The 25746-nt window shown below is 32.3% G+C and overlaps 3 protein-coding genes and 1 non-coding gene across 4 annotated transcripts; 3 read left to right on the top strand and 1 right to left on the bottom strand.

The window, feature by feature from the left end:
- Nucleotides 1-3479: 3479 nt before the first annotated feature.
- LOC130935257 (uncharacterized) lies at nucleotides 3480-5804 on the top strand. Its single transcript, XM_057864929.1, has 9 exons — nucleotides 3480-3633; nucleotides 3732-3853; nucleotides 3939-4023; nucleotides 4117-4249; nucleotides 4385-4539; nucleotides 4661-4790; nucleotides 4887-5087; nucleotides 5222-5527; nucleotides 5634-5804. The coding sequence occupies exons 1-9, from the start codon at nucleotides 3605-3607 to the stop codon at nucleotides 5802-5804; spliced, it is 1332 nt and encodes a 443-aa protein (XP_057720912.1). The 5' UTR covers nucleotides 3480-3604.
- Nucleotides 5805-11382: 5578 nt separating this feature from the next.
- Nucleotides 11383-15104, top strand: LOC130935256 (uncharacterized). Its single transcript, XM_057864913.1, has 6 exons — nucleotides 11383-12019; nucleotides 12114-12338; nucleotides 12513-12925; nucleotides 13049-13331; nucleotides 13446-13597; nucleotides 13713-15104. Exons 1-6 carry the CDS (start codon nucleotides 11383-11385, stop codon nucleotides 15102-15104), a joined length of 3102 nt encoding a protein of 1033 aa, XP_057720896.1.
- A 4705-nt stretch (nucleotides 15105-19809) lies between these two features.
- LOC130935250 (replication protein A 70 kDa DNA-binding subunit A-like) lies at nucleotides 19810-21445 on the top strand. The gene is made up of 7 exons (XM_057864899.1): nucleotides 19810-19821; nucleotides 20024-20291; nucleotides 20395-20491; nucleotides 20627-20748; nucleotides 20861-20945; nucleotides 21056-21188; nucleotides 21287-21445. Exons 1-7 carry the CDS (start codon nucleotides 19810-19812, stop codon nucleotides 21443-21445), a joined length of 876 nt encoding a protein of 291 aa, XP_057720882.1.
- A 3953-nt stretch (nucleotides 21446-25398) lies between these two features.
- On the bottom strand, nucleotides 25399-25506 carry LOC130951743 (small nucleolar RNA R71). Its single transcript, XR_009074082.1, has one exon. It is a non-coding gene; the product is annotated as a small nucleolar RNA R71 (small nucleolar RNA).
- Between the last annotated feature and the right edge of the window lie 240 nt (nucleotides 25507-25746).

Genomic DNA, 25746 nt, shown 5'->3' with positions numbered 1-25746 from the left:
GTAGCTGCATTGTAGTAGTTGTGGTGTGAAATGTTAATATTTGGTCCCTATTTTTTAATTTCTCCAAAAGTTTACTTCTTTTTCCTGTTTTTGTGGTGGTTCAGCTTTTGCTGCTATCATTAGTTGTCTATGTGCCATTGGATGGAGATGAGAATGTAGGAATGCCTATCAAGGTATGGACTTTCTATCTAACCTATTTGGTTAGTGGTGATGTCATTGATATGAATTGATTCATAGCTTTTTCCTCATTAAATGAAAGATTTGGTTATTCAATTTTTTGGTCGGTTCATGTTCTTGCTTAGAATTTTTTGTAGTTGCTGTTAAGTTTCAGTTTTAACTCATTATCAGATCTGCATTTGTTATTTGCTGAATTGTTTGTTGCATGTATTTCTGTTTTTTTTCATGAATATATTTTTAATTCTTTACTTTGTTTATATTCAACAAATCCCTAGACTTTTTATACTATTATCTGTGTTCTGAACATGTCCCCTTATCTATGTTTGATGTTATATTCGCATGAAAATGTGGTCTGGATACATAATGAGGTTGTGCTCTGTATTATTCATTGGAAATTCGAAATTTTGGAGTCATTATCAGCATATGAGGTTTCAATCTCATCTCTACCATGAATGTTGATGTCATTGACAGATTTGTACTTATCTTTGTGTATAATTTTTTTCCCCAGTCATCTGCTGGTTTGAGTTTTCCCTTACCTTACCAATTTATAGCAACTCTGATTGTTATCAGTAGAATCATTTTTTGGGATAGTTGATTACTGCCTTGCTTGTGTTCTTATGAGTTCTAGGTGCACTGTAGTAGGTATTGTGTCATATCTCAATTTCTGGTCGCTATTTCTTGATTTCTTTAAAGTTTCACTTGTTTTTCTTGCTTTTGTGTTGCTTAGGTTTTTGATCCTATGATTAGTTGTCTATATGCTATTCAATGGAGATGACCATGTGACAATGCCTATGAAGGTATGGGCTTTCTATCAAACCTATTTGGTGAGTAGTGATGTGATTGATATAAATTGATTTTCCCATCAAAATGTGTTTTCCATATGTAATAAGATTGTGCTATATATTCTTGGAAATTTAAAATTTTGGAATCGTTATCAAGGTATGAGCTTTCAGTCTCATCCTTTTCGTGGATGTTGATGTGATTGACAGCTTTTATATTAATGTTTGTGTATACTTTTGGTCCCTATTTTTTTTTTCTTGAAAAGTTCACTTCTTTTTCCTGTTTTTCTCTTGGTTCAGCTTTTGCTGCTATCATTAGTTGTCTATATGCTATTGAATGGAGATGATCATGTCAGAATGCGTATGAAAGTATGGGCTTTGTATCAACCCTGTTTTCTGACTTGTGATATGATTGTTATGAATTTATATATAGCTTTTTCCTCATTGAATGAAAGATTTGGTTATTCAACTCAATTTGATTCTCATTTTTTTAAATTATTTATGTAAAAATTATTTGCTATTTCACCTCTTGAAAAAAAATGGGGTCTTTCTCCTGAATTTGAGATGTCATTCCCAATGGATTTGGGTTTCGTAGATTAAGATTGTATCATTTTGCTATTTTTCCCCACTCATCTGTTGGTTTGAATGTATCCTGACCTAACCAATATATTCCAACTCACAATTTCTGGTCCCTATTTCTTGATTTCTTCAAAGTTTCATTTGTTTTTCCTGTTTTTGTGTTGGTTCCGGTTTTGGTTCTATGATTAGTTGTCTCTATGCTATTGAATGGAGATGAGAATGTTGGAATGCCTATGAAGGTATGAACTTTCTATCAAACCTATTTGGTGATTACTGATGTGATTGATATGAATTGATTCATAGCTTTTTCCTCATTGTACCTAATCTATTCATGAGTGGTTATGTGATTCACAAAAAATGATGTGTCACCTTTTGTTTATTTGTTTTTTTTTTCAGGTTCAACTGAATTGGATTAGATTTATCTCTTGGTTGTTTTAATTCTGTTTTATTCTTCAGCTGTTAGATGGAGATACAGCTGCTTGGCCTCAGGTTAACACGTTCCTTGAGAAAAAAATGTCCTTGTGCGAGTAAAATGTGTTCATGCTATTATTTGTCTAACTAGCACATGTCCCTAGCCAAAGAAAAACTATCCAGCCGCTGGTCTTCCCATGAAAAAGTGTTCTCCACACATAATAAGGTTGTGCTATATATTCTTTATTGGAAATTAGAAATTTGGGTATCATGATGAATGTATCATCTTTCATTATCATCTATTTCATGAATGTTGATGTGATTGACATGTTTCTATTCATGTTTGTCTATACTTTTGTTCCCATTTATCTGCTGTTTCAATTGTATCCCTACCTAACACATTTACCAACTCTGATTGCCATCACTAGAATCATTGTTTGGTGTAGTTGCTGACTGCATTTGCTATGGCCTAATGACATGTAGCTGCAATATAGTAGTTGTGGTGTGATATATCAATTTCTGGTCCGTATCTTTTTATATCTCGAAATTATCAATTATATTTCTTGCTTTTGTGTTGTTTCAGCTTTTGCTCCTATGATTAGTTGTGTATGTGCCATTGAATGGAGATGAGAATGTGAGAATTTTTATAAAGGTTTGTGCTTTCTATCCTATCTGTTTGGTGAGTTGTGATGTGATTGATATGAAATGAATCATTGCTTCTTACTCATTAAATGAAAAATATGGTGATTCAACTCAATTACCCTCCATTTCCCTCCTGAATTTGAATTAAAAAATGTGACATTGTGTCCTGAATTTTTTCTATAAAAGGAATGTGGGTGATGCACATTGAATGCACAAACATTCTGCTGTGTTGTATTTCCTCCTAAGTTATATTTATTTATCTCAGAAATTTACTGTTTACATTTTGATCTATTTCATCAACTCATTTTATCTCCTTTCTTTTTATTGCAATGCCTCCTCCATTTGATATGATTTCTAAGATGCATCCTCCTAGAGAGGCTTGGAGGCTGAAAGTTAGGGTTCTAAGGCTTTGGGTTGTACCCTCTTTTGGTAACCATGAGGTTCCTAACTCAATGGAGATGATTCTCCTTGATGAGCATGTTAGCCCCTATTAGCTTCTCTTTTAAATATGGTCTTACTTGTTGTTTTTTTAAGTTTTCAACTTTACATTATGTGTTTGATTATTCTGATTTTGTTCTTTTGTTCCATTTCTAGTGTGGAAAAATACAAGCTACAGTCAAGAAACAACTGCTTAATAGGTTTAGGGATCATATAGTTGAAGGACAAGTTTATAGAATGGCATATTTTACTGTTGTGTCAAATCATGGTAGTTATAGAGCAACTTCGCATGAATTCAAATTGGTTTTCCTTCACCGAACCACTGTTGTAGCTGTTGATGAAGATGTAATCCCTAAGACCTGTTTCAACATGTTTCCTTTTTCTGAGCTGTTGAACATGACCCAAGATTATGATTTCTTAGTTGGTGTGTATAACTTTTTGCTTTTCTGTTATTGAAGTTTTTTTAACAAATCATTTGAATAGTTAATAGATTGTGTTTATTTGGAATAGATGTCATTGGTCTTTTAACTTCAGTCGGAGAAGAGAAAGAATATGCAAAAGAGGAGAAAATTGTGAAAATGATTGCATTGGAATTAACTTCAAAAGAGTATGTTCATTGAGTTATTTCTGCTGCTTTCTCTTTATCTTTTAATGATCTCTTTTGCTTATTTTCTGTTTTATTCTTTGTTATCTTTTGAGTTTCAGTCTTACAGTGCGATGTGCATTGTTTGGGGATTATGTTAATCAAGTGAATCATTTTCTTGCCTCTGGCTATGTGGAGCAGCCTGTTGTGGTGATTCAGCTTGCAAAAGTCAAGTTCTTTAGGGGTATTTTTTTTTCTGTACATCTCATGGCTGCTAGAGGTATTGTCTCCAATAAAGTTTGCTAGACTCTTTCTTTGTTGTTATGTAGGTCAAGTAGGTCTTCAAAATGTGATGTATGCCACTCAAATATTATTTAATCCTGATATTCCTGAAGTTGTTGAGTTCAGGCAGAGGTTAGCATGCTTTATTTAGTTGATGTTTATTGTATTCTTTATTTACAAGCTTTTGGAGTAACAAGTACAAGTATTTGCATTGATTTTTTTTAGTATAATTGAGCAAGGTGTCAATGGTACCCATCCGCTGTTTATTGCAAATGAGGGTAAAGTTCTCTCATTGGAAGATGATTTCATGTGTTTAACTAGAAAATTCACTATTGAAGAGCTTCAAGATAACAATCAGGTTGTTTTCTTTTGAGTTAGTTGTGTTTCTGTTTCTTTTATACACAAATGAACCGAAAAAGAAAATCAAACAAGAATTTCCATATCTATTTTTTCATTCATGCTGTTAATTAACTTTGAAATGCCCATTGGATAGGAGGGTTCTTTTATCATCTTTGGTGCAATTCAAGGTATTGTTGAGGATGGAGGTTGGTGGTATTCTGCTTGTGTGTGTGGAAAGGGTATCTATCCTCAAAATGGTGCATATTACTGTGATTTTTGTTTGAAGCACATAACTAATGTGACTCCAAGGTTAGAAAATTTGTTGAAAATGTTTTCTCATATTGTAGAGTGGATTGTTTATAAAAATAAGGTTTCCTGATTCTATTTAGCTGAATGATGGTGTACTTTTTTTATTTTTTTCTCTATGCAGATTTAAAATTAAAATAACAGTTGAAGATCATATTGGGGAGGGTATTTTCCTTCTCTTTGATCGTGAGGCATCTTATTTGCTTAAGAAGTCATGTGCTGACTTGTTTACTGAGGTTCAAAGAGATGCAAGTGTATGTTTTTAGTTCTCTTTTATGTGTTGTTCAGTTTATGGTTTGGCATATTTATTATTCAAACTCTATATTTCTTATGTATTACTGTCAAAACAGCTTATATGTGGGGATACTTATCCTCCCATATTTCAAGTGCTCATTGGAAAGAAGTTGCTGCTCAAGGTTGATACCAAAGGTGTCCCACATGATACATTTTATGGGACTTTTCGAGTTAGGAGAATTTGTGATGATTCCACTATTATTGCGATGTTTGAACTTCCCGATTATGACGCTGATGACGAGTCTACTCCAAAAAATGTTAGATATACATACAAATATTTTTAGATCCTATTAATTCATGCTTAATTTTTTATTTTTTATTTATGTATCTTACTGTGGTGAATTTCTATTCTGCTCTTATGTATTTTTAAACTCTTATGGCATATGAATAGGAGCATGATTTACACAAATCTGTTCCTTATGGAAAATGGGATGTTGGTATTAAGAAGGAGTTTTCAGATACTTTTATCAAAAGTGAGAAAGATGCTGGTGAGTGTCCTGGGATTTTGTGTAAATCCCCGATTCTTATAGATTTTTTAGCTGGAAAACAGCCTGCTGTTTCTGGAGTGACTGAGTTTGTTGCCTTAAATGATGGTGAACATGGAAAAGAAGAGAAAACACCTAGCAATAATACTGTTAGTGATGATCTTTCTGCTGAACTCGATATATTGCTTAGCTCAGCAGAAAAAGAAACTCAGGTACTCATGGATAATAATTTTTCTTCTTATTCCTATCTGTGGTGTTCCTAACTGTATTTTGTATTCTTGAGTCACTTTAATGCCTTTTTTTATTTCTTTGTCATAGGAGGTGTTGTCCCATATTGTTGATGCATCTTCGCAATATGGAGAGAAGATTATTCATGAGAATCATGTTGTCACCTGCAAGGGTAAGAGGAATTTGAATCCTCAATTTGAAGAGGCTGCTGTTGATGTAGATGGGCGTGGGTTGAAGGTTGCCAAGGTTAATGGAGTTTGATTGAAGGTGTGGAATTGAGCTGCTGTGTCTAGGTGTAGGTGTTTTATGTATTGTATATCTATAAGTATTTAGGAAGGCTTGTGATTGCAAATAGGTGGACATGTAATGATGCTGGCTGGATGTTATTTTGATTTCACTTTTTTGTATTGTGTCCAACAAATAGGACTGCCAGATATAGGGATTTTCCTTCTGTGTTGGCTCGGGTAATGTGCCAAGTTGGTCTATTCTCAACTCCTTTTTTTTTGTAATAGTGACTCTGCTAGGGATTGGACACATTTTCAATGTTGTACCCTCTTTATGTTACATACTAGGATATGTGGTCATATTTTGGAATACTCCTTATCATAGGGGTGATAGGCATATGTAATTGTCTATATCACTATCAATCAATGTTTTAATGAAATGCAGCAGTTCTTATTTGTAACTCTTTATTGTTGTATAACTTTATCTTTTTATGTTGGTTAGTTATTGTTGTTCATTATAATACTCTATTTCTTTTATTTTATGCGTTATCAGAGGTGTGAATGTTTATATGAGTTCTTTGTTGGTGTCTTTGACAACTTTTGCTGCCAGCCATCCCTTTCCCTCCCCCCTTCCTTTTTTTTTTCCAATTGTTGCTTATAGTAACTTAATAGGAACTTAATGATGTGCATGTGTTTTTGGGACTGAATCAGGCGTACTTTTTGGCTTTTATGTTTCAACCTCTTGTTTTCTTTAGTACGAGTAACACAGATGTCTCATAACTCTATTCGTGCTAGAGAATATAGGCGAAATTCTTTAAAAAGAAAGCGAACGCAAAGTCAACGTCGAAATGCAAGAGGTTAGTACTGAATTGACTTTCATGATATTTTTAGTCTTTTCTACTCCAATTTTTAGTGATTTTATATCTATGTGAGTGTTTGTAATTTTTCTTCATTTTGTAATGCTTTAGAGGTGCTTGATTCCTCGATGCCTGCCCTCACTTTGAATGATTATATGGGTAATTTTTATTGTTCTTTTTATGTTTTTGTACTTAATCTTTGTGTTTATAATAATCTATCTGTTTATTTTATATGTTTTCAATGTTTCTATTTCTTCTTATGTTTTAGAAAATTTATTTGAGGTGTCCCAGAATGTTAATCAGAGTTCAAGTTTTATTTTGTCAGGTATAATAATATCTTTAACTATTTGATCCCTGTCTGATTTTTTTCCGTTAAATTATATTTTAAGTTTCTTTGATTTATGTCTAATAGCAAATGTTTTTAAGTCATCTATTATTATTTTTTTATGCTGTTACACCTAAAAGGGTTAGCTTAATTATTAGTAACCTATAAAATTTATAATTAAACATATGTTTATACTTCTTTACTTTGTCTCTTTTTAAACATAATTACTGCGATTATAAAATTCTTTATTTAATCGTTTAGATCAATAGATAGGTTTATTTTATATAGTTCTTTCAAACTTACAGAAGGACTAGAGGTTATTAAATTGTTTAATTAGTGTTTATTTTTATCTTGAAGAATAATAAAATCTTGAACCGATAGAACCGGATGTACGTCAGTAAAAGATATAAAGTAGTCAAAAATTAAATAAAGTGACTATTAGGTCCATCCTTATATTTTTCGCCTTCAGATTAATTAGGCCTTTAATCAAAAAATAAATATTAATTTGGTCCTTCAAGATAGTGAACCATGAATATATTACGTCTCTCCATTAATTTATTTATGATGTGAAATTTAGTGTCATACTTGGATGTTCTTACTAATTTTTCATACGGCAAAATCTTCGAAGACTTATTAACCCAATATTCTAAAAAAAATTCGTGTTGATATCTTTACTAAATTTTAGTATGTAAATGTAAATATTAAAATATTTGATACTTATTTTAATAATTCTATAAATTCTAAAGAATTAAGAAAGTTGAGTATAAAACTAAAATTAAGTAAAATAAAAATAAAATAATTTACTTGTGTATGTATATAATATATAGAATAATCAGGATGTAGATTTATAACTAAACACAACAGTTTCGTGGTGTTCCTTATGCTTGCTTAGCAATGAGACATGGGTTCAATACCCATTGGAAGGATTTTTGAATATTGGATTTGATATTTAAATGCTGTTGAAGGATCCAAGACTTGCATTTGTTGTGAGCACAGTTTGGTTGGTTTCGTGCGATTTGTGACGAACAGGTCGAAATTTAAAGTCGGACTGGCCGAACTGTCGGTTCGATTCATTCATCGGTTTTTCGAAGAGTAAACACCCAATCCGGTCCTCGTCCATTTTCACGAAGGACAAAGCGATCCCTATAAAAAAAAAAGGGACATTTCGACCCTCAACCTTTTTATTTTGGGACAATACGGTCCCTCCGTTAAAAAAATTATTAAATAATAATAAAAATTAGCTTTGTGGGGTTTTATTTGTATTTTGTAGGGGGTTTTAAACCTCCACAAACTATTAATAACTTTGTTTTTAAAAAATTCCTTCATCAATGGTGGTTAAGTGAAAAAAAACCATTGATAAAAATGATGCCACAAAAAAAATAATGGATTAACCACCAAAAACATCCCCGAATTATTCAGACGCTGACAAAAATACCCCTAAATTTTACGATCGACAAAAATATTTTTAAATAATTTAAAAACATAACAAAAATACCCAACAGTAAATATATATTTTTAAAAAATACCTTAGAGATTAAATTTTGATGTAATTTTTTGTAAGCATGATTATAAAAATGAGATATTATTATTCTTAAAATTTGGTAATTTTTTGTTAATTATATATATTTTTTATAATTTATTTTGTTAACAACCAATAATACTTTTAAAAAATCACAAAAAAATATATACTTAACAAAAAATCATCAAATTTTAAAAATAATAATATCTTATATTTTTAATCATTCTTACAAAAAATCATATCAAAATTCAATCTTTAAAGTATTTTTTGAGAAATACATATTTAATGTTAATTTTTTTGCAAGATTATCTAACATTAAATATGTATTTCTCAAAAAATATATTAGAAATTGAATTTTGATATGATTTTTTGCAAGAATTATTAGAAAAATGAGATATTATTATACTTAAAATTTGGTGATTTTTCGTTAAGTATATCATTTTTTATAATTTTTTTTGTTAATAACCCATAATACTTTTAAAAAATTACAAACAAAATATATACTTAGTAAAAAATTATCAAATTTTAAGAATAATAATATCTCATTTTTTTAATGATGCTTGCAAAAAATTACATCAAAATTCAATCTTTAAGGTATTTTTTGAAAATATATATTTACTGTTGGGCATTTTTTTTGCGTTTTAAAATTATTTAAAGGCATTTTTGTCGATAATAAAATTCGGGTGTATTTTTGTCAGCGTTTAAATAATTCGGGGACATTTTTGGTGGTTAACATGGAATAAGAAATGAAAGAAATAATTATAGTATAATACCTTTTAAAGGAAAAAAATAACATGGAATAAGAAATGAAAGAAGAGAACTTTAATGTTGATAATATTGATATTGGTGATAATGACGATATAAGAGATAATGATGATGATAAAATATAGTTACACAATAAAAATAATAGAAGTAGGAGTGATAATAATGAGGATAAAAAAGATAATGGTAGTAGTGTATTAGTTATATTGTTAAAAATATTTTTGTGGGGGTTTAAAACTCCCACAAAATACAAATAAAACTCTTACAAAATTAATTTTTATTATTATTTAATGAATTTTTTAACAGAGGGACCGTATTGTACCAAAATAAAAAGGTTGAGGGTCAAAGTGTCCCTTTTTTTTGGACAGGGATCGCTTTGTCCTTCGTGAAAATGGACAAGGACCGGATTGGATCTTTACTCTTTTTCGAATGAATCGGCAGCTCTGGTCCGGTTCTTGCTGCTATCTTTTTACGTCATACTCAGTAATTTAGATTATTTAATTTTAACGTTCGTAGTTAGTATCAGTGATTAAAATAATAAAACAAAGTGTATTCTAATGTTGTTAAAAGTGAAACTCATTTTGAATGTGCATTTAGTTTTATTTATATTTACTTAGTTCATAAATGAATGTTTTATTTTTATTGATTTTCGTATTTTATTATATTTGTACTGTTCACATTCCATGTTCATTATTAGATAATTAATTGATTTCTTTTTGCATGATTTATTTTTGTTTATATTTGGTTGTCGAATTTATCTTTACGTAAGTTTGTCTTATTCTAAATCAAAATGGATGATATAGACCAATCAGAAATATATGATCCTTCCGTAAATTCATTCAGTCAAGTTGGTTCTGTTATTGATCATCCTCTGTTCTTGCAAAGTGAGATACAAGGTACATTCTCTTTCTTAAATCATATATTAATCAAGAATAGTAAAATAGAAACTTTATTTATTTAGTTCTAAAACATCCGATTGTGATTATGTCATGAGATATTATTCAATTAGTGTAAAATGTACATAATATTTTCTGACGTATTTTCCTCACAACACTCAAATGAGTAAAGTATTTATTTTATATTATATCTTTATACTAATAGTTTATTCATTTTGTGTTGAGTCTATTTCGTGTCATGCAATTCAGATGAAATTCTATTATTGTTGGGTATATTTTTCTCGGTTTTATGTTTACCAGGCTGCCTTGATGTTGGTGACCCTAACTATGAATGTTCAATTTGTGGCGCGTGTTTCTGGTTATTAGAACGTGATGAAAGAGATTCTACAGTTAATCATCCTATTTTTACTGTTTGTTGCTCAAAGGAAAAAATTCAGTTACCTTATCTCCAAAGGCCCCCAGATCTGTTATATAATTTGATCAATGGAGATGATAACAAGAGTTTGTATTTCTAAAAAAATATTCGATCTTATAACAGTATGTTTGCCTTCACGTCTCTTGGCAGTAAGGTATTGGATTCAGTGAATGATGGGAGGGGTCCACCGCAGTTTATAATAAGTGGTCAAAATTATCATCGGATTGGAAGTTTGCTCCTAAATGCTGGTGAGAAGCCTAAATTTGCGCAATTATACATATACGACACTCAGCATGAGATAATGCATAGGCAGCGAATCTTTGGGTATGTGTGTTTGAAACATTGTTGTTTAGTCTTTCTGTTGTATTTTCCTGATGTTTTACTGTTATTTGTATTGGAAAACAGGTTTATAGATGTGACTTCATAGTTATACTGTGTTTTGTTTATAATGTGCTATTAGTCATTTTTTTCTAATAATTATATATCAAAATATCTTACAATTGTATTTTATGTGGTTTTTAAATATATTTTTTGTGGTTAATATATATTTCTTTTAGGCAAACATCTGAGATAGATAAAGAATTGATAACTGAGTTGTTGCAAATGATCGATACTCATAATGTCATAGCACAGTCATTTCGAAGAGTTAGAGAATTCTATCAGTGTCATCCATCTGAGATTTTCTCATTGAAGTTGTATTCGCAACGGAACGTTGATCGAAGAATGTACAGTGCTCCCTCTTGCGATGAAGTTGCTGCTTTAATTGTTGGCGATTTTGATTCGTAGGACCGTGGTAGTGACATTATTGTTCGATCTACTGCTGGTCGGTTGCAACGTATATATGAAACTCATGCTCTATATTGGCCCTTACAGTATCCTTTTGTTGTTTCCATATGGTGAGGATGGTTATCAGTTGAACATTGGTTATCGAGGTCAACAGTCTAGATATGTTCCTGGAAGGAGAACAAGAGTTTCTCTCAGGGAATTCATATATTTTCGTCTGCAGATTAGGGAGCACGAAGATGGAATTATTCACAAGTGTAGGCGGTTATTTCAACAATTTGTTGTTGATTGTTTCACGATGATTGAGTCCCAGAGGTTGTATGACATTAGAATGAAGCAAAGTACAATTAGAGGAGAAGTTCTTCAAGGAATAGAGGAAGCTATGCGTCGTGGTGATGATGAGGCTTCTTCAATTGGGACACGAATTATTTTGCCTTCCTCCTTCACTGGTGGTAGACGTTATATGTTTAACCGTTGTCAGGATGCCATGGCAATTTGTAAACATTTTGGCTATCCAGATTTATTCCTCACTATTACATGTAATCCAAATTGGCCTGAATTCCAGCGGTTCACAGAGCGAGGGCGAATTCCCATCGCTGATCGTCCTGATATCTCTTGTCGTGTTTTTCATGCCAAGTTGAAGTGCCTCCTTAGCGATCTCAAGGAAAGTGTGTTTTTTGGTCCACTTAATGCAGGTATGTTCTTTTCTCGCTAAGCATTTCAATTTCTGTTTGTTGTTGTCGGACATGCAGTTGTTTGGTTCTTTAGTATGTTTTTTGTATTTTTTAGGTATGTATACTATTGAGTTCCAAAAAAGAGGTCTACCTCATGCACACATGTTACTCTGGCTTAATGGAGAAAGCAACTTACAAAGTGTCGAAATTGTTGATGAATTCATTTGTGCCGAGCTACCCAATCCACAGAAATTTCCATCTCTTTATAATGTCGTCAACAAGTACATGATCCATAGTCCCTGTGGTGCACTTAGACCGAGTTCTCCTTGCATGAAAGATGGTAAGTGCTCAAAATTTTATCCAAAAAGATTCGTTGACCAAACGAGTTTTGATGAAGATGGGTATCCAATATATAGACGTCGTAATATGGGTGTGACGGTAAAAATCAACGATGTCGATATTGACAACAGATTTGTTGTGCCATATAATCCACTGTTGTTAATGAAATATTAAGCTCACATAAATCTTGAGTTTTGTAACAAGTCAAATGTCATTAAGTATCTTTTTAAGTATGTTAATAAGGGTCCGGATCGGGTGACTGCAACTGTTGGAGAAAGATATGATGTTGGTGAATCTTCTCAGGTGGTTGATGAGATCAAACAGTATTATGATTGTCGTTATTTGTCACCTTCTGAATCCATGTGGAGAATTTTTGCTTACGATATTCATCAAAGATGGCCGTCGGTACAGAGGTTGACTTTTCACTTGCCAAACCAGCAACATGTTGTATTCGATGATGCTGATAGCACTACTCATGTTTATTTGCGCAACAAAGATTTGCTTACGATGTTTACGGGTTGGATGATGGCCAACAGGCGGTTCACGGAGGGGCGGTCTCTAACATATGTTGAATATCCAGGTAAATTTGTATACTGTTTGAAGAGCAGGGAGTGAAAACCAAGACAGAGGGGATTCTTTATTGGAAGACTGAGTTTCGCTCATCCCTCATCCGGTGAACTTTTCTACATGCGGATGCTTTTGAATGTGCAGAGAGGTTGTACCAGTTTTCGAAGTATAAGAACTGTGAATGGTGTTACTTATGATACATTTCAAGAGGCATGTTCTGCCATGGGTTTCTTGATAGATGATAACGAGTATGTTTCTGCTATTAAGGAAGTCGCCGAGTTAGCGTCAGCTGCACAATTAAGGAGGCTTTTTGTGATCTTGCTGTTATCTGGTTCCATGGGAAGACCTTTATCAGTTTGGGAGCAAACTTGGGCTTATTTGTCTGATGATATTCTTTATCGCAGAAGACATGAGCTGCAATACCCTGGTACGATTTTTTGATCATCGTGAATTTATTACATGACAAGTGGGCACACACGCATGCACACAGTAGATAAGTTATATTATGGTGTTAATATTTATTAATTATTGTTAAACGTAGATCTAACTATGAGTCAGGATGAGTTACAAATGTTTGGTTTGTTGGAGATTGAGAAACTATTGCAGAGTAATAGAAAATCATTGAGAAATTATGCTGGTATGCCAGTTCCTGATAACTCTTTAGTCTCTCAATTTAGCAATTTGATGCTACTAGTGAGTTACAATATGATACTGTTTCTTGTCTCGGGAGCATGATGCAAATATATTAAAGTTAAATGAAGAACAGAGGGTGGTCTACGATAAAGTTATTGATTGTGTTTTGAATAAGAGACATGGATTCTTTTTTGTGTATGGGTTTGGTGGCACTGGAAAAACTTTTTTATACAGAATTTTGTCAGCTAGATTGCGATCTGAGAAAAAGATTGTTATTAATGTTGCTTCTAGTGGTATTGCTTCTCTGTTGTTACCGGGTGGTAAGACGACACATTCTATGTTCAATATTCCTGTTGAGCTTACTGAAGACACTGTTTGCCGGATTAAGAAGGATAGCCCAAAGGCTGAGGTATTTCAAATTGTTGATTTGATTATTTGGGATGAGGCACCCATGACTAACAAATTAGCATTTGAAGCGCTCGATAGGACGTTGCGTGATATAATGGTTTCGGTCTCTGATAGGAATAAAAATTTACCTTTTGGTGGGAAGGTGGTTGTTCTTGGTGGTGATTTTAGGCAGGTCTTGCCAGTTATTCCAAAAGGTTCCCGTGCTGAGATTGTTATGGCTTCCATAAATTCTTCTGTTCTTTGGAAATATTGTGAAGTTTTGCGATTGACAAAAAATATGAGGTTAGGAATCGGGTTTGAACAATCAACTGCTCAGGAGTTAAGGTTGTTTTCAGATTGGATACTTCAAATCGGTGAAGGTCGATGTGGAACAGTGGTCAACGATAAACTTTTTGTTGATATTCCTTCTGATCTAATCATTCCTGTCTTGGAAAATCCAGTGGAAGATATTGTAAATACAATATACCCGAATTTGGTTAAGAATTTTCGTGATCCAAATTTCTTCCAAGATAGGGCAATACTCGCTCCGACTGTCGACAATGTTGAAGAGATAAACAATTATATAGTTGATTTGTTGCCCGGTGAGGAAAAAAATTATCTCAGTGCTGATTCGATATGTGGTAGTGATGCCTATTCTGATGTTGATGTTGATTGGATAACTGTTGAATTCTTGAATCAGATTAGGTGTTCTGGTCTACCTAATCATTCGTTAAAGTTGAAAATAGGCGTTCCTATTATTTTGTTGAGGAATATTGATCCGGCCGGTGGTTTGTGTAATGGGACTCGACTTGTCGTGCGAGATCTAGGGACAAATGTCATTGGTGCAGATATTGTTTCTAGTAGCAATGTTGGGGACAAAGTTTTTATCACCAGAATGAGTATGATTCCTAGTGATACGGTTATACCGTTTAAATTCCAACGCCGTCAATTTTCGGTTTCTCTGTCCTTTGCGATGACAATCAACAAAAGCCAGGGTCAGACATTATCAACGGTCGGTTTGTTCTTGCGTCGTCCTGTGTTTTCTCATGGTCAACTTTATGTAGCTCTTTCCCGGGTTCGGAATAGAAATGGTCTTAAGATTTTACTTTGTGATGAAGGATTAGATGATGCTGGTAGGACTGAAAACGTTGTCTTTAAGGAAGTTTTTGATAAGATATAATGTTGTTTGTTGTTATATCTTTTAATCTTGTCTCTGTAATTTATAGTTTCTTGATTTTTATCCATATTATATCTTTTGTTAGAATTTTTTATTTTTGTGTGTGTTCAGTTTATTATTTTTTATTGTTATTTTGGTTCTAATATTTATGCCAAAGTCTAATTTGATGTCTGATATTTTAAATATTTTGTTTCAGTGCAGAATAATTTTGCATGATCTTAATATTTTTTCACTCTTAAATTTGATACAAATTCTTTGTATCAGGAAATATTTTTTATTAAAATATTGAGATTTAAAGTACTTAATTATGTGGTAAAATGTTAAGCATTTATTATACTCTATCAGTGTTCTTCTTTTATATTAACCTTTGATTTCTATATAATATAATCAAATGTTCTATATAAATATGGGATGGGATGTTCTATAAGCAGATAATTGTAGTTCTTATTTAAAAGATACTCTCTTCTTTAGTTGATAAATTTGATGATTCGTATTTTCGTATTTTTTTTCCTTTTTTTTATAAAAAACTATATTTTAAATACAGTTATGTTGTTTGCTGTGGAAAAGCCATTTTTTTAGCATACCCGTGGTTTCCTCTATGATGTAGAGAGCTATTCGCGTTTTAGGCCCGCATACATCCAAGCTGGATGTTCTTCTCCAGTTTGGCTTCTCCTCAGGAAGGGTGTATGTGCTCTTCTTTGCTTTCACCGTCAGCTGTCTTTTCTTGTGATCCCTTCGCGCAAGCCCCTTTTTTTTGCGGATTTACTTGGTTAGGTAATCATGATATTGATCCGAAGCTCCTATTGGAGTTTTGCGTTTCGATTTTCCTTGTCATTCAATAATCCATTTAAATTGTTTGTTAAATTGTTTAATTTATTTTTTTTATTTTTTTAATATAAACTATTTTATTTTTCATTTGTTGCATTCCGTAGACATAACGTTGTTTGTGCTGAATTTAACAACTTCATTAACAAAGGAACGGATGTTGTGACACCAAGTTGTTATCGTGGTCCTCTGTTATCTTTTCCTAAAAATGACTTCTACACATATAATGATGTTTTTTCATATATTATGTGACTTTTTGAAAATATTAAATTTTATTCAATAATTTGATTATTAAGTTTTTTAATTGTAATATTTTTTGTTCAGAAAAAATTAGAAAGAAATTATATTGTTAATATATTAATAAAAAAAATATATGACTGTGTTATTACTAAAAAACAATTATTTATCTTTTCTTAGAAAGAAAAGTCAAATGATTTCAATGCAAATTTGATTTTAATTTGTCAAGAATATTTGGTTTTAATCCATATTATATCTTTTGTTAGAAAAAAAATTACTTGGTTTTTTCTGTCTTCTATTTTTTATTATTATTTTGGTTCTAATATTTAGGTCAAATTCTAATTTGATTTCTCATATTTTAAATATTTTATTTTAGTATAGAATAATTTTGCATGATTTTAATATTTTTTCAGTCTTAAATTTGATGCAAATTCTTTGTATCAGGAAATATTTTGTATTAAACTATTTAGATTTAAAGTACTTAATTATGCATTAAATTGTTATGCATTTATTAGAGTCTATCAGTGTTCTTCTTTTATATTAACCTTTGATTTCTATATAATATAATCAAATGGTGTATATAAATATGGGATTCTCTATGACTAGCTTATTGTAGTTCTTATTTAAAAGATGCTTTCTTCTTTAGTTTATGAATTTGATGATTTGTATTTTTGTATTTTATTTTGCTTTCTTTTTTTTTTAAGCCATTTTTTAAATATAGTTATCTTGTTTGATATGAAAAGGCCAACTTTTTTTTATCATACGTGTGGTTTCATCTCCAATCGGATAGGTATCCGCGTTTCAGGGCCATATACATCAAAGTTGTACGTTCTTCTCCAATGTGGCTTATCCTCACCAACGGTGCATGTGCTCCTCTTTGCTTTCGGCGTCAGCTGTTTTTTTTTTTTTTTTTTTTGCGATTCCTTTACATAAGCTGTTTTTCCTGCGGATTTAGTTGATCAGGGAATCATGAAATTGAAACCAAGCTCCTATTGGAGTTTTGTATTTCGATTTTTCTTGTCATTCAATAATCCATTTAAATTGTTTGTTAAATCGTTTAAATTCATTTTTTTATTTTTTTGATAAAAACTATTCTATTTTTCATTTGTTGCATTTCGTAGACATAAAGTTGTTTTCGCTGAATTTAACATATTCATTAAGAAAGGATTGGGTGTTGTCACACCAAGTATGCAATAATTATGGTCCTCCTTTATTTTTCCCTAAAAATCACTTCTACACAGATAATGATGTTTTTCCATATATTATGTATCTTTTTGAAAATACGAAATTTTATTCGAAAATTTGATTATTTACTTTTTAAAATGTAATATTATTTTTTCGAAACAAAATAGAAAGAAATTATATTCTTAATATATTAATAACAAAAAATATATGATTTTCTTATTAATAAAAAACAATTATTTATCTTCTCTTAAAAAAAAAGTTAGATGATATCAATGTAAATTTGATTTTAATCTGTCAAAAAAATTTGATTTTAATCCATATTATATATTTTGTTAGTAAAAAAATTCTTGGTGCCTTCTGTGTTCTATTTTTTTATTATTAATTTGGTTATAATATTTATGTCTAATTCTAATTTTTTTGTCTAATATTTTAAGTATTTTATTTGAGTGTAAAATAATTTTGGAGCAGTTTAATATTATTTCAGTTTAAATTTTAGTAAAAATTCTTTCTATTATAAAATATTTTGTATTAGACTATTGAGATTTAAAGTACTTAATTATGGACTAAAGTGTTATGCATTTATTATAGCCTATGAATGTTGTTCTTTTATATTAACCTTTGATTTATATATAATATAATCAAATGTTGTATATAAATATGGTACATTCTATAAGCAGATAATTGTTATGCTCATTTAAAAGATACTCTGTTCTTAATTTATTATGTGGTTTTCATAGTATTAAAATTTGTTAAAAAACTTCATTATTTATTTCTGTAAATTTGATATTTTTTTTTCAAATAAGTTGAAAAAAACTGTATTGTTAATATATTGATGAAAATAAAATATCATAATTTTATTAATGAAAACTAATTATTTATGTTTTTATACAAAGAATAGTCACATGATACCAGTGCAAAAATGATTTTAATTTATCATACAAAAATTTGATAAAAATCTAAATTATATTCTATTCATACAATTTTAATTTATTTTAACTATTTTTAACATATATATTTAGATAATAAATATATTATTAATAATAATTTTTTTTATAATGTTATATCTAAGTTTTTTCTTGGCATCTCTTAACATCATTTAGTTAATTTATCCAAATTTCAATTAATTTTGTTTTTTTTCTTGTGTTAGTTAAAATGTATCTTTTTTAATAGATAAATCAGATTTTTATTTCTAAAAGAAATCAATTCAAATTATTTTTTTATATTGACTTTTATTAAAATTCAAAAATTAAATATCTAAAATGATCAATATATTTTGTACTATCAATCTAAAAATATTTGGTTCCAGAATTTTGATTTTATTAATATAATCCTCTCAATTTAACCATAACCCTAATTAAAGTCCTAAAACACGCTTCCACTTCAGCTCGACAGTTCTCTTCTTCATCGCGAAGCTCACTCCATCCATCGCACCATCTTCGTAGCGCCTCCCTGGGCTGAAGCTTTTGCTTCTCTACTGGGTTTTGCTCACATGCAGAGAAGGTATTTGTATATCTGCGATTCCATTGGATTCCACTGCCAGGGTGTTCTTCTCTTCGTTGCATGTGTTCTTTCTCCACCACGAGGGTTCCTCTGTCTCTCTCTGCCGATCATACATCATGCTCCATCTCCATTTCTCTGTTTGGATAGCAGATGTCTCCACTACGGCTCAAGAGGTATTTGTGTTCTATGGCTCCATTCTCCTCCTTTTCAATCTTTCTGGTTTCCTTCTCCAGTTTCAAATTTTTTTCCTGTTAATTGTTACTGTTTTCTTTATCCATCGTTTATTTTTCACTTGTTTGGTTTCTGATTTAATCATGGTGATTGTAACTTTTTTTCCTAAATCAATGGTTCTCTCCTATGTTTGTGGTTTTGGTGTTTTTGTGGAATTTTTTGTTCTTGGGGGTTTTGCTGATTATATTTTATATAATTTTGTTTCTGCTATTGGACTGAAGTTAAGTGTGGTGTTAGGTATACTAGGCTCATGAAATCCTGTTTCTGCTTTATTGTGAATTGTCAAATCAACTATATATGGTAGGTATTTGGTAATTTGTAACAGGCTTCTTCCCATATTTTTTTTTGCTCTTTTCCGATGTGTATTTTGTTACTTGTAATATCTTCCTAAATGATGTGTGTAGGGATATCAATCTATATATGCCTATTAGTCTATCTCTGCCCCATATGTGAAGCTTTCATTGTAAGCTTTAGTGTTTCTTAACTTTAGGAGTTTATAACTCCAACATATCTGTTTATCTTCTCATCTTAGTGCTGAAATTTTCTTTGTATATCTTCTCTTTTTGGTGTTCTTATCCTATATATGTTGGGAATGAGTAACCGTGTTGATCTGGTGGAGAAAATCACTCCCTAGAGAGAATCATGGAAAGTGCATGTTAAAGTTGTGAAGTTGTGGTACCACAAGAATCCTGGTTTGGATGCTTCTCAAAATCTGTTGCATATGGTCTTAATGGATGAGAAGGTAAGTCTTATTTTCTGTTTGTATTTCCTTAAGTTGTTGGAAACTTTTTTTGTTTTTAGATATGCAGAACGGAATTTTTATTGTTGGTTGCAAAGTGATTTGTTTTTGTTGTTTTAGTTTTTTAATCAATTGTTTTTATGCTGTTTGGATAGCTAAATATGTTAATAAATTCAAAATATGAACCATTTTTTTTCAAATCCAGTTACACAAGATCCAAGCAACGATTAGAGATCAGCTTATATCAAAGTTTGCTTCCTCTCTACACGAAGGGGATCTGTATTTGATGAACCATTTTACAGTTGTACCAAACACTGGTATGAACAGAGTGACCACTCATCGGTTCAGACTTTTGTTCCAATACAAGACCTCTGTTGTTTCTGTGGTATCTCCAAGGATCCCGCATTCCGGTTTGTGTTTGAGATCAATAGATGAAATTGATCAAATGACAACCGAGCACAATTTCCTTATTGGTTTGTACAAGTTTCTTGCTCTACCTTTTTATGGTCATAGTATTATGTTTTAACAAGTCTGGTTTGTAATTCAAATTTGTAAATGTTTCAATGTAATTATTAGACTTTGTTGGGATCATTACTGGTGTTCGAAAAGAAAGAGATGTAGCATCATATGGGAAGCTGATCAAAGTAATTGTGCTAGAAGTTTTCACTCATGGGTAATATGTCTCTTACTTTTTCCTATATCAGTAGTTATGCTCTATTCATTCAATTTATTTTTGTTTGAGCCTTTATGTTTATAACAATAAATATATACTTAGATTCTTTTGATCTTTTGAAATTTATTTCTCCAGCAAAAAGGTCCAATGCAATGTCTTTGGAGATGCTTGTGATCTTTTGGAGTATGATAAATTACAAAAATATCCAAGATCTCCGTTGATTGTGCTCGAGTCTTTTAAAATCAAAGCAATTGAAGGTTAGTTTCAGGCATATTCAGCAAATTTTTTATCTAATATCTACTTTTCTGATTTTTGACCTTTTAAGTTAAATATGGTTTGAGGTTAATAGAGTAAGATTCTTTGATGCAGGTGGAGTAGTTCTACAGAATGTGATCAATGTCTCTAGGTTATTTATTAATCCCGACATTCCTGAGTCTGTTGAGTTCCTAAGCAGGTTAGTTGTGAAATAATTATTGTAAAGGTGCAAGCTGCTGTGCTTATTTTGTTGGTATTCATGTATATGTTTTGTCTCATGAAGATCAGTTACTGTATATTTTTTTGTAGATTTAGTGTATCCAGTTATGGATTCTCAAGACTTGTGAGCAATGATCTTGGATACTTAATTTCTAAAGTTGATGGTGATTATTTCAATCCCAAAGATATCTGTAATATTCAAGATATTCATTTAGATAACGGGGTACTATTTTAGATTAGCAAAGTCTCCATTTAATACTTAAACTTCAACTTCTTAAACATGTATGTTGGGTTTATATCATTGTCTTTAAAATTTTACAGGATGCTCATTACTTTGTTATTGGGACAATTAATGAAGTTATGGATGAACCAGATTGGTGGTACTACTCATGTGTGTGTGGTCATGCTGTTGTTGACCATGAGGATCTCTACCTTTGTGATGCTTGTGGTTCATGTGTTGAACATGTGTTGGTCAAGTAAGGTTCATATATAAATCTACTATTTAATAGATTAATTATTAATATTTTAGATTTTTGGTTAGTTCTTTGTTATGCTTCACTCTATGTGTTTTTAAGCAGATTTAATTTCTTGATTTTAGTTATCATTCTTGTTTGTTAATTGTCTTAGATATAGGATTCGTGTAAAGATTCATCATGGTGGGTGTGCTGTTTTGTTTGTTTTGCTTGATAATGCGGCAACAAAACTACTTGAAAAAACGTGTTCTGAAGCATTTCTCGGGGTAGATGATGAGCGGATAATTTATACGCTTTTTGGCATTGTTTTTAGTATGTTTTTAGTAGGATCTAGTTAGTTTTTAGTATATTTTTATTAGTTTTTAGTTAAAATTCACTTTTCTGGACTTTACTATGAGTTTGTGTATTTTTCTGTGATTTCAGGTATTTTCTGGCTGAAATTGAGGGATCTGAGCAAAAATCTGATTCAGAGACTGAAAAGGACTGCAGATGCTGTTGGATTCTGACCTCCCTGCACTCGAAGTGGATTTTCTGGAGCTACAGAAGCCCAATTTGCGCGCTCTTAACGGCGTTGGAAAGTAGACATCCTGGGCTTTCCAGCAATATATGATAGTCCATACTTTGCCCAAGATTTGATGGCCCAAACCGGCGTTCAAAGTCACCCTCAGAATTTCCAGCGTTAAACGCCGGAACTGGCACCAAAGTGGGAGTTAAACGCCCAAACTGGCACAAAAGTTGGCGTTTAACTTCAAGAAGAGTCTCTACACGAAAATGCTTCATTGCTCAGCCCAAGCACACACCAAGTGGGCCCGGAAGTGGATTTTTTATGTCATTTACTCATCTTTGTAATTCTTAAGCTACTAGTTTCCTATAAATAGGACCTTTTACTATTGTATTTTCAGCTTTTGATCACTTTAGATCTCTAGATCATCTTTGGACATCTAGTTCTTAGATCATTTTGGAGGCTGGCCTCACGGCCATGCCTAGACCTTGTTCTTATGTATTTTCAACGGTGGAGTTTCTACACACCATAGATTAAGGTGTGGAGCTCTGCTGTACCTCGAGTATTAATGCAATTACTATTGTTCTTCTATTCAATTCAGCTTGTTCTTATTCTAAGATATTCATTCGCACTCAAGAACTTGATGAATGTGATGATTATGTGACGCTCATCATCATTCTCACTTATGAACGCGTGATTGACAACCACTGTCGTTCTACAAGCAACAAGGCTATAATGTTTATCTCTTGGATTCCTGATACACGATGCATGGTTGATCGCCTGACAACCGAGCGCTCGCCTGACAAACGAGCCAGCCATTCCGTGAGATCAGAGTCTTCGTGGTATAGGCAAGAACTGATGGCGGCATTCAAGAGAATCCGGAAGGTCTAACCTTGTCTGTGGTATTCTGAGTAGGATTCAATGATTGAATGATTGTGACATGCTTCAAACTCCTGAGGGCGGGGCGTTAGTGACAGACGCAAAAGAATCACTGGATTCTATTCCGGCCTGATTGAGAACCGACAGATGGATAGCCGTGCCGTGACAGGGTGCGTTGAACATTTCCACTGAGAGGATGGGAGGTAGCCACTGACAACGGTGAAACCCTTGCATAAGCTTGCCATGGAAAGGAGTAAGAAGGATTGGATGAAGACAGTAGGAAAGCAGAGAGACGGAAGGGACAGCATCTTCATACGCTTATCTGAAGCTCTCACCAATGATATACATAAGTATCTCTATCTTTATCTTTATGTTTTATTCATCATCTATACCCATTTGAGTCTGCCTGACTAAGATTTACAAGGTGACCATAGCTTGCTTCATACCAACAATCTCCGTGGGATCGACCCTTACTCGCGTAAGGTTTATTACTTGGACGACCCAGTGCACTTGCTGGTTAGTTGTGCGAAGTTGTAGTGATCACAATTTCGTGCCACCAAGTTTTTGGCGCCGTTGCCGGGGATTGTTCGAGTATGGACAACTGACGGTTCATCTTGTTGCTTAGATTAGGTATTTATCTTCAGAGTTCTTAAGAATGAATTCTAGTGTTTCAAGGAGATGTTCTTATCATCACCAAAGCTGATTGATTCTCATCAATTTAGCTCTTGAATGTAATGTCCTGCTGAAGCTTGGCTAGACATGTCTAATTCCTTTAGACTAAAGCTTTAGACTAACATTGCATGATTCCTGGAATTCTCATTAAGAATTTTGATACCTTTATTTTCTTTTCTACTTAATTTTCGAAAAATCCAAAAAATTTAAAAAATCATAAAATCCAAAAATATTTCTTGTTTGAGTCTAGAGTCTCATCTTAAGTTTAGTGTCAATTGCATGTTTCTGTTCTTATTGCATTCATGCATGTGTCTTCATTGATCTTCAAGTTGTTCTTGATGATTTCATTGCTCTGATCTTTGAATTCTATTGACTTGAGTGCTTTGTGTTTCTCATATGCATTCTCATGTTGTTAGTGTCAGTAGTATAGAAACTGCTAAGTTTGGTGTCTTGCATGCATTGTTATTTGATTTTAGTTGCATTTTGATTATTCCTTATTATTAAAAATCCAAAAATATTTTTTAATTTGTGTCTTCTCAAGTCAATAATACAGAGAACTGAAGATTCAGAACATACAGCAGAGGAATTACACAGAAAAAGCTGGGCATTCAAAACGCCCAGTGAAGAAGGCAGACTGGCGTTTAAACGCCAGCCAGGGTGCCTGGTTGGGCGTTTAACGCCCAAAAAGGTAGTGCATTGGGCGTTAAACGCCAGAATGTGCACCATTCTGGGCGTTTAACGCCAGGATGGCACAAGAGGGAGGATTCTGTTTTTAATTCAGATTTTTTTCAAGTTTTCAAAGTTTTTCCAAATCAAATCTTTTTCAAATCATATCCTTCCAATCAAATCTTTTTCAAAATCAATTTCTTTCCTTTTTCAAAGATACTTGCTAACAATTAATGATTTGATTGAACATTTCAAGTATGTTGCCTTTTCTGTTGAGAGAGGTTTAATGTTTGAATCATATCTTTTCTTGTTAGGCAAGTCATTAATTTTTAAAATCAAATCTTTTTAAAAATTGTTTTCAAATCATATCTTTTCAATCATATCTTTTTAAAACCATAACTTTTCAATCATATCTTTTTAATCACATCTTTTTCAAAATAGCCTTCAATCATATCTTTTTAACTTCTAATTTCAAAATCTTTTTCAAAAATCACTTGATTTCTTTCCCACTCTTGGTTTTCGAAAATCAATTAAAGTTTTTCAAAATGTTTTTAAATCTTTTTAACTTAATTTTTGAAATTTCTTCCCCTCTTCTCACATCCTTCTATTTATGGAGTACCACTCCTCCTCAATGCACAATTCGAACTCTATCTCACTAAGTTCGAATTCTTCTACCTCTTTCTTCTATTTTTCTGTTCCTCTGACACCTCAAGGAATCTCTATACTGTGACATAGATGATTCCATATTTTCTTGTTCTCTTTTCTTTCATATGAGCAGGAACAAAGACAAAGGCATTCTTGTTGAAGCTGACCCTGAACCTGAAAGGACCTTGAAGCGAAAGCTAAGAGAAGCTAAGGCACAACTCTCTGTAGAGGACCTAACAAAAATCTTCAAAGAAGAAGAACCCATGGCAGCCGAAAACAACAACAATGCCAATAATGCAAGGAAGGTGCTTGGTGACTTTACTGCACCTACTCCCGACTTCTATGGGAGAAGCATCTCTATCCCTGCCATTGGAGCAAACAACTTTGAGCTTAAGCCTCAATTAGTTTCTCTAATGCAACAGAATTGCAAGTTCCATGAGGTTGACCCTGAGGTCTACAGACTTATGCTATTCCCTTTTGCTGTAAGAGACAGAGCTAGAATATGGTTGGACTTACAACCTACAGACAGCCTGAACTCTTGGGAAAAGCTAGTCAATGCCTTCTTGGCAAAGTTCTTTCCACCTCAAAAATTGAGTAAGCTTAGAGTGGAAGTCCAAACCTTCAGACAGAAGGAAGGAGAATCCCTCTATGAAGCTTGGGAAAGATACAAACAATTGATCAGAAAGTGTCCCTCTGATATGCTTTCTGAATGGAGCATCATAGGTATTTTCTATGATGGTCTCTCTGAACTGTCCAAGATGTCTTTGGATAGCTCTGCTGGAGGATCTCTTCATCTGAAGAAGACGCCTACAGAAGCTCAAGAACTAATTGAAATGGTTGCAAATAACCAATTCATGTACACTTCTGAAAGGAATCCTGTGAACAATTGGACAAATCAGAAGAAAGGAGTTCTTGAGATTGATACTCTGAATGCCATATTGGCT

Source organism: Arachis stenosperma, chromosome 1 (genome assembly GCF_014773155.1).
Source record: "Arachis stenosperma cultivar V10309 chromosome 1, arast.V10309.gnm1.PFL2, whole genome shotgun sequence".
Classification (NCBI taxonomy): domain Eukaryota; kingdom Viridiplantae; phylum Streptophyta; class Magnoliopsida; order Fabales; family Fabaceae; genus Arachis; species Arachis stenosperma.
Note: the sequence above shows the minus strand (reverse complement) of the source record. Positions and strands in the feature narration are given on the sequence as shown.